We start from the raw sequence: 13,133 nt of genomic DNA, 5'->3' as shown, positions 1-13,133 counted from the left end.
CCCTCGTCCCTCATTTCCCTATATATATCTGACACCTTACCATCCCCCACCCATGTCTTTGAGATCACTCTGTCCTGCACCTCTTGTGTCGGGAGCTGCGGGAATTTCCTCACCTGTTGCCTCGCAAAAGCCCTCAGTTGCATATACCTGAATGCATTCCCTTGGGGCAACCCATATTTCTCGGTCAGCGCTCCCAGACCCGCGAACTTCCCATCCACAAACAGATCTTTCAGTTGCGTTATTCCTGCTCTTTGCCACATTCCATATCCCCCATCCATTCCCCCCGGGGCAAACCTATGGTTGTTTCTTATCGGGGACCCCCCCCAAGGCTCCAGTCTTTCCCCTATGCCGTCTCCACTGTCCCCAAATCTTCAGTGTAGCCACCACCACCGGGCTTGTGGTGTAGTTCCTCGGTGAGAACGGCAATGGGGCTGTCACCATAGCCTGTAGGCTAGTCCCCCTACAGGACGCCCTCTCTAATCTCTTCCACGCCGCTCCCTCCTCCTCTCCCATCCACTTACTCACCATTGAAATATTAGCGGCCCAATAATACTCACTTAGGCTCGGTAGTGCCAGCCCCCCCCTATCCCTGCTACGCTGTAAGAATCCCTTCCTCACTCTCGGGGTCTTCCCGGCCCACACAAAACCCATGATGCTCTTTACAATCCTTTTTAAAAAAGCCTTCGTGATCACCACCGGGAGGCACTGAAACACAAAGAGGAATCTCGGGAGGACCACCATCTTAACCGCCTGCACCCTCCCTGCCATTGACAGGGCTACCATATCCCATCTCTTGAAATCCTCCTCCATTTGTTCCACCAACCGCGTTAAATTTAACCTATGCAATGTGCCCCAATTCTTGGCTATCTGGATCCCCAGGTAACGAAAGTCCCTTGTTACCTTCCTCAATGGTAGGTCCTCTATTTCTCTACCCTGCTCCCCTGGATGCACCACAAACAACTCACTTTTCCCCATGTTCAATTTATACCCTGAAAAATCCCCAAACTCCCCAAGTATCCGCATTATTTCTGGCATCCCCTCCACCGGGTCTGCCACGTATAGTAGCAAATCGTCCGCATACAAAGATACCCGGTGTTCTTCTCCTCCTCTAAGTACTTCCCTCCACTCCTTGGAACCCCTCAACGCTATCGCCAGGGGCTCAATCGCCAGTGCAAACAATAATGGGGACAGAGGGCATCCCTGCCTTGTCCCTCTATGGAGCCGCAAATATGCAGATCCCCGTCCATTCGTGACCACGCTCGCCATCGGGGCCCTATACAACAGCTGCACCCATCTAATATACCCCTCTCCAAAACCAAATCTCCTCAACACCTCCCACAAATAATCCCACTCCACTCTATCAAATGCTTTCTCGGCATCCATCGCCACTACTATCTCCGTTTCCCCCTCTGGTGGGGCCATCATCATTACCCCTAACAGCCTCCGTATATTCGTGTTCAGCTGTCTCCCCTTCACAAACCCAGTTTGGTCCTCGTGGACCACCCCCGGGACACATTCCTCTATTCTCATTGCCGTTACCTTGGCCAGGATCTTGGCATCTACATTTAGGAGGGAAATAGGTCCATAGGACCCGCATTGTAGGTCTTTAAGAGAAGCGATATCGTTGCTTCAGACATAGTCGGGGGCAGTTGTCCCCTTTCCTTTGCCTCATTAAAGGTCCTCGTCAATACCGGGGCGAGCAAGTCCACATATTTTCTATAGAATTCGACTGGGAATCCATCCGGTCCCGGGGCCTTTCCCGCCTGCATGCTCCTAATTCCTTTCACCACTTCTTCTACCTCGATCTGTGCTCCCAGTCCCACCCTTTCCTGCTCTTCCCCCTTGGGAAATTCCAGCCGATCCAAGAAGCCCATCATTCTCTCCCTCCCATCCGGGGGTTGAGCTTCATATAATTTTTTATAAAATGTCTTGAACACTCCATTCACTCTCTCCGCTCCCCGCTCCATCTCTCCTTCCTCATCCCTCACTCCCCCTATTTCCCTCGCTGCTCCCCTTTTCCTCAATTGGTGTGCCAGCAACCTGCTCGCCTTCTCCCCATATTCGTACTGTACACCCTGTGCCTTCCTCCATTGTGCCTCTGCAGTGCCCGTAGTCAGCAAGTCAAATTCTACATGTAGCCTTTGCCTTTCCCTGTACAGTCCCTCCCCCGGTGCTTCCGCATATTGTCTGTCCACCCTCAAAAGTTCTTGCAGCAACCACTCCCGTTCCTTACTCCCCTGCTTCCCTTTATGTGCCCTTATTGATATCAGCTCCCCTCTAACCACCGCCTTCAGCACCTCCCAGACCACTCCCACCTGGACCTGCCCATTATCATTGAGTTCCAAGTACTTTTCAATGCACCCCCTCACCCTTAGACACCCCCCCTCATCTGCCATTAGTCCCATGTCCATTCTCCAGGGTGGGCGCCCTCCTGTTTCCTCCCCTATCTCCAAGTCTACCCAGTGTGGAGCGTGATCCGAAATGGCTATAGCCGTATACTCCGTTCCCCTCACCTTCGGGATCAACGCCCTTCCCAGCACAAAAAAGTCTATTCGCGAGTAGACTTTATGGACATAGGAGAAAAACGAGAACTCCTTACTCCTAGGTCTGCTAAATCTCCACGGGTCTACACCTCCCATCTGCTCCATAAAATCTTTAAGTACCTTGGCTGCTGCCGGCCTCCTTCCAGTCCTGGACTTCGACCTATCCAGCCCTGGTTCCAACACCGTATTAAAATCTCCCCCCATTATCAGCTTTCCCATCTCTAGGTCCGGAATGCGTCCTAGCATCCGCCTCATAAAATTGGCATCATCCCAGTTCGGGGCATATACGTTTACCAAAACCACCGTCTCCCCCTGTAGTTTGCCACTCACCATCACGTATCTGCCCCCGTTATCCGCCACTATAGTCTTTGCCTCGAACATTACCCGCCTCCCCACTAATATAGCCACCCCCCTGTTTTTCGCATCTAGCCCCGAATGGAACACCTGCCCCACCCATCCTTTGCGTAGCCTAACCTGGTCTATCAGTTTCAGGTGCGTTTCCTGTAACATAACCACATCTGCCTTAAGTTTCTTAAGGTGTGCGAGTACCCGTGCCCTCCTTATCGGCCCGTTCAGCCCTCTCACGTTCCACGTGATCAGCCGGGTTGGGGGGCTTCCTACCCCCCCACTTGTCGATTAGCCATCCCCTTTTTCCAGCTCCTCACCCGGTTCCCACGCAGCTGTATCTCCCCCAGGCGGTGCCCCCCCGCCCATCCCCTCCCATACCAGCTCCCCCCTCTCCCCAGCAGCAGCAACCCAGTAATTCCCTCCTCCCACCTCCCCCCCCGCTAGATCCCCCGCTAGCGTAATTACTCCCCCCATGTTGCTCCCAGAAGTCAGCAAACTCTGGCCGACCTCGGCTTCCCCCCGTGACCTCGGCTCGCACCGTGCGACGCCCCCTCCTTCCTGCTTCTCTATTCCCGCCATGATTATCATAGCGCGGGAACCAAGCCCGCGCTTCTCCCTTGGCCCCGCCCCCAATGGCCAACGCCCCATCTCCTCCACCTCCCCTCCTCCCCCCATCACCACCTGTGGAAGAGAGAAAAGTTACCACATCGCAGGATTAGTACATAAAACTCCTCTTTCCCCCCTTTTTAACCCCCCTCTTCGCCCCCCACATTCGCCCCACCACTTTGTTCAAACGTTCTTTTTAATAACCTGCTCATTCCAGTTTTTCTTCCACAATAAAAGTCCACGCTTCATCCGCCGTCTCAAAGTAGTGGTGCCTCCCTCGATATGTGACCCACAGTCTTGCCGGTTGCAGCATTCCAAATTTTATCTTCTTTTTATGAAGCACCGCCTTGGCCCGATTAAAGCTCGCCCTCCTTCTTGCCACCTCCGCACTCCAGTCTTGATAAACGCGGATCACCGCGTTCTCCCATTTACTGCTCCGAGTTTTCTTTGCCCATCTAAGGACCATTTCTCTATCCTTAAAACGGAGGAATCTCACCACTATGGCTCTGGGAATTTCTCCTGCTCTCGGTCCTCGAGCCATCACTCGGTATGCTCCCTCCACCTCCAACGGACCCGCCGGGGCCTCCGCTCCCATTAACGAGTGCGGCATCGTGCTCACATATGCCCCGACGTCCGCTCCCTCCGCACCTTCAGGAAGACCAAGAATCCTCAGGTTGTTCCTCCTTGCGTTGTTCTCCAGTGCCTCCAACCTTTCCACACATTGTTTCTGATGTGCCTCATGCGTCTCCGTCTTCACCACCAGGCCCTGTATGTCGTCCTCATTCTCGGCTGCCTTTGCCTTCACGACCCGAAGCTCCCGCTCCTGGGTCTTTTGTTCCTCCTTTAGCCCTTCGATCGCCTGTAGTATCGGGGCCATTTCTTCATTTCCTTTTTGAGCTCTTCCACACAGCATTTCAAGAACTCTTGTTGTTCAGGGCCCCATGTTAAACTGCCACCTTCCGACGCCATCTTGGTTTTTGCTTGCCTTCCTTGCCGCTGTTCTAAAGGATCCACTGCAATCCGGCCACTTTCTCCTCCTTTTTCCATCCGTATCCAGGGGGGGTTCCCTTCTGGTTTACCGCACAGTGTTTTTAGCTGTCAAAATCGTGTTGGGGCTCCTATCAAGAGCCCAAAAGTCCGTTTCACCGGGAGCTGCCGAAACGTGCGACTCAGCTGGTCATCGCCGCACCCGGAAGTCCAAAGATGCCTTTTACCGCTGGGTCTGGAAAGCTCAGGTACAAGTTGCCCTGCTACACAGGTTCTTGATAGTCACACAAAGTGTGAAAAGGAAACAAAGCAGCTTTCAGACCAGGTGAACGAGTTCATGTGATGGATTCCACCCAGTGGCCATTTTGTGCACTGTTGTCCTGGATTTTCAATATATCCTTAGCTTGCCATTGCTCAGAAGTCCATATTTCATCTATTTTTATTACACTTCTGTATATAAAATTTCATCTGCAAACACTTTTCTCAATGAAATACTTTGTTCAACATAGTATGTAGAACACAGTATGTAGATAGGCCAACGAGAGGCGAGGCCGTATTGGATTTGGTACTGGGTAATGAACCAGGACAGGTGTTAGACTTGGAGGTAGGCGAGCACTTTGGTGATGGTGACCACAATTCGATTACGTTTACTTTAGTGATGGTAAGAGATAGGTATATACCGCAGGGCAAGAGTTATATCTGGGGAAAAGGCAATTATGATGCGATGAGGCAAGACTTAGGATACATCGGATGGAGAGGAAAACTGCAGGGGATGGACAAAATGGAAATGTGGAGCTTGTTCAAGGAACAGCTACTGCGTGTCCTTGATAAGGATGTACCTGTCAGGCAGGGAGGAAGTGGTCGAGTGAGGGAACCGTGGTTTACTAAAGCAGTCGAAACACTTGTCAAGAGGAAGAAGGAGACTTATGTAAAGATGAGACATGAAGGTTCAGTTAGGGCACTCGAGAGTTACAAGTTAGCTAGGAAGGACCTAAAGAGAGAGCTAAGAAGAGCCAGGAGGGGACATGTGAAGTCTTTGGCAGGTAGGATCAAGGATAACCCTAAAGATTTCTATAGATATGTCAGGAATAAAAGAATGACTAGGGTAAGAGTAGGGCCAGTCAAGGACAGTAGTGGGAAGTTGTGCTTGGAGTCCGAGGAGATAGGAGAGGTGCTAAATGAATATTTTTCATCAGTATTCACGCAGGAAAAAGACAATGTTGTTGAGGAGAATACTGAGATTCAGGCTACTAGACTAGAAGGGCTTGAAAATAGATAAGTCACCTGGGCCGGATGGGATTTATCCTAGGATTCTCTGGGAAGCTAGGGAGGAGATTGCTGAGCCTTTGGCCTTTGATCTTTAAGTCATCTTTGTCTACAGGAATAGTGCCAGAAGACTGGAGGATAGCAAATGTTGTCCCCTTGTTCAAGAAGGGGAGTAGAGGTAACCCCGGTAACTATAGACCAGTGAGCCTTACTTCTGTTGTGGGAAAAATCTTGGAAAGGTTTATACGAGATAGGATGTATAATCATCTGGAAAGGAATAATTTGATTAGAGATAGTCAACACGGTTTTGTGAAGGGTAGGTCGTGCCTCACAAACCTTATAGAGTTCTTTGAGAAGGTGACCAAACAGGTGGATGAGGGTAAAGCAGTTGATGTGGTGTATATGGATTTCGGTAAAGTGTTTGATAAGGTTCCCCACGGTAGGCGACTGCAGAAAATAGAGGCATGGGATTCAGGGTGATTTAGCAGTTTGGATCAGAAATTGGCTAGCTGGAAGAAGACAAAGGGTGGTGGTTGATGGGAAATGTTCAGACTGGAGTCCCGTTACTAGTGGTGTAGCACAAGGATCTGTTTTGGGGCCACTGCTGTTTGTCATTTTTAGAAATGACCTGGAGGAGGGCATAGAAGGATGGGTGAGTAAATTTGCAGATGACACTAAAGTCGGCGGTGTTGTGGACAGTGCGGAAGGATGTTACAAGTTACAGAGGGACATAGATAAGCTGCAGCGCTGGGCTGAGAGGTGGCAAATGGAGTTTAATGCAGAAAAGTGTGAGGTGATTCATTTTGGAAGGAATAACAGGAAGACTGAGTACTGGGCTAATGGTAAGATTCTTGGCAGTGTGGATGAGCAGAAAGATCTCGGTGTCCATGTACATAGATCCCTGAAAGTTGCCACCCAGGCTGAGAGGGTTGTTAAGAAGGCGTACGGTGTGTTAGCTATAATTGGTAGAGGGATTGAGTTTAGGAGCCATGAGGTCATGTTGCAGCTATACAACACTCTGGTGCGGCCGCATTTGGAGTATTGCGTGCAATTTTGGTCGCCACATTATAGGAAGGATGTGGAAGCATTGGAAAGGGTGCAGAGGAGATTTACCAGAATGTTGCATGATATGGAGGGAAGATCTTATGAGGAAAGGCTGAGGGACTTGAGGCTGTTTTCGTTAGAGAGAAGAAGGTTAAGAGGTGACTTAATTGAGGCATACAAGATGATCAGAGGATTGGATAGGGTGGACAGTGAGAGCCTTTTTCCTCGGATGGTGATGTCTAGCACGAGGGGACATACCTTTAAATTGAGGGGAGATAGATATGAGACAGATGTCAGAGGTATGTTCTTTACTCAGAGAGTAGTAAGGGCGTGGAATGCCCTGCCTGCAACAGTAGTGGACTCGCCAACACTAAGGACATTCAAATGGTCATTGGATAGACATAAGGACAATAAGGGAATAGTGTAGATGGGCCTTAGAGTGGTTTCACAGGTCGGCGCAACATCGAGGGCCGAAGGGCCTGTACTGCGCTGTAATGTTCTATGTTCTATAGTTTGCGCTTTTCAACATAAATGGCCTCTCCTAGTTTTTATCAGCTGTAATCAGGGGCGATGGATAGTTACAAGGTAGCGAGGAAGGATCTAAAGAGAGAGCTAATACGAGCAAGGAGGGGACATGAGAAGTATTTGGCAGGTAGGATCAAGGAAAACCCAAAAGCTTTCTATAGGTATGTCAGGAATAAAAGAATGACTAGGGTAAGAGTAGGGCCAGTCAAGGACAGGGATGGGGAGTTGTGTGTGGAGTCTGAAGAGATAGGCAAGATACTAAATGAATATTTTTCGTCAATATTCACTCAGGAAAAAGATAATGTTGTGGAGGAGAATGCTGAGACCCAGGCTATTAGAATAGATGGCATTTGCAGTGCGGGTCCTATAGACCTATTTCATTATTGAATGTGGACGCCAAATTGCTGGCAAAGGTGCTGGCATCGAGGATAGAGGACTGTGTCCCAGGGGTGGTGCACGAAGACCAGACAGGGTTCGTAAAGGGGAGACAACTGAATGTCAACGTGCGACGACTATTAGGGGTGATAATGATGCCTCCAGTGGAGGGGGAGGCAGAGATAGTGGCGGCAATGGATGCAGAGAAGGCATTTGATAGGGTGGAGTGGGAGTATTTATGGGAGGTGTTAAGGAGGTTTGGGTTCGGGAACGGGTTTATTAGCTGGGTTAGACTTCTTTATGGGGCTCCAACGGCAAGTGTAGTCACGGGTCGGCAAAGATCGGAGTATTTCCGATTATATAGGGGAACAAGACAGGGATGCCCGCTATCTCCACTGTTGTTCGTGTTGGCAATTGAACCTCTGGCCATGGCGTTGAGAGACTCCAGGAAATGGAGAGGGGTGATTAGAGGGGGAGAAGAACACCGAGTCTCGCTATACGCGGATGACCTACTGTTGTATGTGTCGGACCCAGCGGGGGGGATGATAGAGGTTATGCAGATGTTGAGGGAATTCGGAGATTTCTCGGGATACAGGCTTAACATGGGGAAGAGTGAACTATTCGTGATACACCCAGGGGACCAGAGTAGAGAGATAGAAGGCCTGCCTCTAAGGAAAGTGGAAAGAAACTTCCGATACCTGGGGATTCAGATCGCTAGGAGCTGGGGAACCTTACACAGACTTAATCTGACACGATTGGTAGAACAAATGGAGGAGGACTTCAAGAGGTGGGACATGCAGCCTCTGTCGTTGGCGGGCAGAGTGCAGGCAATTAAGATGATGGTCCTCCCGAGGTTCTTATTTGTATTTCAATGTCTCCCTATACTAATCACTAAGACCTTTTTTAAAAAAATAGACAGGAGCATCACGAGCTTCGTGTGGGCAGGGAAAGTCCCGAGGGTAAGGAGGGGGTTCCTGCAACGTAGCAGGGACAGAGGAGGATTGGCGCTACTGAATTTGGGCGACTATTATTGGGCCGCCAATGTGGCGATGATTCGTAAATGGATGATGGAGGGAGAGGGAGCGGCGTGGAAAAGACTGGAGAGAAAGTCCTGTAAAGGGACGAGCTTAGAGGCACTGGTGATGGCGCCGCTACTGCTCTCACCAAAAAGGTTTATCACGAACCCGGTGGTGGCGGCAACATTGAATATCTGGGGACAATCGAGGCGACAGAGAGGTGTGCGGGGAGCCCTGGTGGGGTCCCCAGTCAGGAACAACCATAGGTTTGCCCCAGGAAGAATGGATGGAGGATTTCAGAGCTGGCACCAGTTGGGAATTAGGAGGGTGGGAGATTTATTTATAGAGGGGACGTTTGCGAGCTTGGGAGCATTGGAGGAAAAGTACAAGTTGCCCCGGGGAAACTTCCTTAGATATATGCAGGTGAGGGCGTTCACAAGACAACAGGTGAGGGAATTTCCGCTGCTCCCGGCACAGGGGATTCAGGACAGAGTGCTTTCGGGGGTGTGGGTCGGAGAGGGCAAGGTGTCAGAGATATACCGAGAGATGAGGGAGGAGGGGGAGGAGTTGGTGGGCGAATTAAAAGGAAAGTGGGAAGAAGAGCTAGGGGAGGAGATAGAGGAGGGTATGTGGGCTGATGCCCTAAGCAGGGTAAATTCCTCTTCCTCGTGCGCCAGGCTTAGCCTGATTCAATTCAAGGTGCTACATAGAGCACACATAACGGGAGAAAAACTGAGCAGGTTCTTTGGAGTGGAGGACAAGTGTGGGAGGTGCAGCGGAAGCCCGGCAAACCATGCACATATGTTTTGGTCGTGCCCGGCACTGGAGGGGTATTGGAAGGGAGTGACGGGAGTGATTTCCAAGGTGGTGAAGGCCCGGGTCAAACCAGGCTGGGGGCTAGCTCTATTTGGAGTCGCGGATGAGCCGGGAGTGCAGGAGGCGAAAGAGGCCGACGTTGTGGTCTTTGCGTCCCGAGTAGCCCGGCGTAGGATTCTACTCATGTGGAAGGAGGCGAAACCCCCCGGACTGGAGGCCTGGGTAAACGATATGGCGGGGTTCATAAAACTGCAGCAGATAAAGTTTGCCCTGAGAGGATCGGCTCAAGGGTTCACCAGACGGTGGCAGCCATTCCTCGACTACCTAGGGGAACGTTAGAGGGAAGACAGATGACCAGCAGCAGCAACCCGGGGGGGGGGTGGAAGTTTTAGTTTATGTTAAATGATTAGATTACCATGTTGATTAGCCATTTGTTTATTGTTAAACTTTCTTTACTGTTATGTTTGATCTGTAAAGGGAAAAATTTTGATCGAAAAAATGTTCAATAAACTATATTTTTTAAAAAAAAGAATAGATGGCATTGAGGTACGTAGGGAAGAGGTGTTGGCAATTCTGGCTTAGGCTGAAAATAGATAAGTCCCCGGGGCCTGATGGGATTTATCCTAGGATTCTCTGGGAAGCCAGGGAAGAGATTGCTGGGCCTTTGGCTTTGATTTTTATGTCATCATTGGCTACAGGAATAGTGCCAGAGGACTGGAGGATAGCAAATGTGGTCCCTTTGTTCAAGAAGGGGAGTAGAGACAACCCCGGCAACTATAGACCGGTGAGCCTCACGTCTGTTGTGGGTAAAGTCTTGGAGGGGATTATAAGAGACAAGATTTATAATCATCTAGATAGGAATAATATGATTAGGGATAGTCAGCATGGCTTTGTGAAGGGTAGGTCATGCCTCACAAACCTTATCAAGTTCTTTGAGAAGGTGAGTGAACAGGTAGACGAGGGTAGAGCAGTTGATGTGGTGTATATGGATTTCAGTAAAGCGTTTGATAAGGTTCCCACGGTGGGCTATTGCAGGAAATACGGAGGCTGGGGATTGAGGGTGATTTAGAGATGTGGATCAGAAATTGGCTAGCTGAAAGAAGACAGAGGGTGGTGGTTGATGGGAAATGTTCAGAATGGAGTTCAGTTACAAGTGGCGTACCACAAGGATCTGTTCTGGGGCCGTTGCTGTTTGTCATTTTTATCAATGACCTAGAGGAGGGCGCAGAAGGGTGGGTGAGTAAATTTGCAGACGACACTAAAGTCGGTCGTGTTGTCGACAGTGCGGAAGGATGTAGCAGGTTACAGAGGGACATAGATAAGCTGCAGAGCTGGGCTGAGAGGTGGCAAATGGAGTTTAATGTAGAGAAGTGTGAGGTGATTCACTTTGGAAGGAATAACAGGAATGCGGAATATTTGGCTAATGGAAAAGTTTTTGGAAGTGTGGATGAGCAGAGGGATCTAGGTGTCCATGTACACAGATCCCTGAAAGTTGCCACCCAGGTTGATAGGGTTGTGAAGAAGGCCTATGGAGTGTTGGCCTTTATTGGTAGAGGGATTGAGTTCCGGAGTCATGAGGTCATGTTGCAGCTGTACAAAACTCTGGTACGGCCGCATTTGGAGTATTGCGTACAGTTCTGGTCACCGCATTAGAGGAAGGACGTGGAAGCTTTGGAGCGGGTGCAGAGGAGATTTACCAGGATGTTGCCTGGTATGGAGGGAAAATCTTATGAGGAAAGGCTGATGGACTTGAGGTTGTTTTCGTTAGAGAGAAGAAGGTTAAGAGGAGACTTAATAGAGGCATACAAAATGATCAGGGGGTTAGATAGGGTGGACAGTGAGAGCCTTCTCCCGCGGATGGAAATGGCTAGCACGAGGGGACATAGCCTTAAACTGAGGGGTAATAGACATAGGACAGAGGTCAGAGGTAGGTTCTTTACGCAAAGAGTGGTGAGGCCATGGAATGCCCTACCTGCAACAGTAGTGAACTCGCCAACATTGAGGGCATTTAAAAGTTTATTGGATAAGCATATGGATGATAATGGCATAGTGTAGGTTCGATGGCTTTTGTTTTTTGACTTCCCATGTCGGTGCAACATCGTGGGCCGAAGGGCCTGTACAGCGCTGTATCGTTCTATGTTCTATGTAAATTTGGTTCATTGGTTCGCATTTCTTGGTGGCATGGTGGCGCAGTGGTTAGCACTGCTGCCTCGCAGCACTATGGACCTGGGTTCGGTCCTGACCCCAGGCCACTGTCCGTGTGGACTTTGCACATTCTCCTCATGTCTGCGTGGGTCTCACCTCCACAACCCAAAGATGTGCAGGGTAAGTGGATTGGCCAAACTAAATTGCCCCTTAATAGGAGAAAAAAAAAGAATTGGGCTCTTTAAATTAAAAAAAGACATTGCATCCAAATGGTTGATGTAAATGTGCTGCGGTAGTGGATGTCCTGTAACTAATTTCTGAAGCAACCAAGATATTTAACTTGAGAATTGTCTCAGGTAAAAAGGTCATTTAAAAAAAAAATACACAGTATTCGTTCTTAGGATCCATTCCAGTCAAGGCCAGCATTTATTCCCCATGGTTAGAATGTGGTGGTGACTCCTCTCATACAGGAAGCAGAAATATTACAATTCTAATGCCTACTTAAAAAAACCTTACCTTTGAATTGCCCCTCATTGTGATAAATTTGGAAAGTCTTTTCATGGGCATGAATTATATTCTTGATTGCTGATGATCCACTCTTCTGCAGCTTGTGTTTGGATATAATCTTCAAAGGATCATCAAATGTTATCCAGGTTTCAACATTTTCTCCAAAGGTTGTAAAAGCAAACCGTGCGTAGTTAACAAATGAATCAACAAGTGCCACATTCTCCCAGTCACTGTGTTTTCCAATCAGTCCTTGAGGGATTTCATTGTCGTGTAGAACTACCAAAGGCTTGAGATTTGCAATTATTATTTCATTTAGGAGATTCGAATAGCATTTTATCTGGTTATGATCTGCCTTCTCAGCTGTCCCCTCAGGCAGGATATTAGTCCAGGAAAGGATGACTTTGTAATGGGAAACTCCTTTCCGATGTAGAATGGAAAGATGGTCTTTTAGATGCCTTGGAAGAGGGTCCTGGCAAAGGTACCGTCCCTCTCCTTCCACACTGAAGTTGATCTGCTGGTCTTTATCTTCATCTTCTGCTAAATTCTTCACCAGAGCATTTGTTAAGGGACCATCAATTACCATAAAATTAGATGGTAATTTTATGTCTGCAACAGACAAACCTGCGAAAAGTATGAGGAAGAAAGTACTCCTTTGCAGCTCCATTTTACAGATCTCACGAGGTGAACAAGGGTTGAGACTTTATATAATAAATAGCTGTATCTAAATTAGTTATTTTGCATCTGCGCAACCTTTGAGAGACAAAATTATATTGCTTACAACATTAATCAGTAATAAAATTCCAGATCATAGATATTACTTAACAGAACAATAAGATGAGCAAACGTTTTCTTTCCCAATGTGCCCCCTTTCTCTTTTGAACGTGCTGATTCACACTGGGCCATCACCAATACTTGACGATAGTGGATATGTTTCTTGTGAGCCCTGACAATGATT

General features: G+C 48.8%; 1 protein-coding gene across 1 annotated transcript in view; it reads right to left on the bottom strand.

Moving 5' to 3' along the window:
• LOC140388312 (lactase/phlorizin hydrolase-like) overlaps positions 1-12,926 on the bottom strand; it is a 134,692-nt gene extending 121,766 nt beyond the window's left edge. The window contains 1 exon segment of the mRNA XM_072472268.1: positions 12,188-12,926. Coding sequence (XP_072328369.1) covers positions 12,188-12,842 — 655 coding nt within the window. The 5' untranslated portion in view covers positions 12,843-12,926.
• Positions 12,927-13,133: the final 207 nt, after the last annotated feature.

This window comes from Scyliorhinus torazame, chromosome 2 (assembly GCF_047496885.1).
Source record: "Scyliorhinus torazame isolate Kashiwa2021f chromosome 2, sScyTor2.1, whole genome shotgun sequence".
Lineage (NCBI taxonomy): Eukaryota > Metazoa > Chordata > Chondrichthyes > Carcharhiniformes > Scyliorhinidae > Scyliorhinus > Scyliorhinus torazame.
This window is presented reverse-complemented; position numbering and strand designations above follow the sequence as displayed.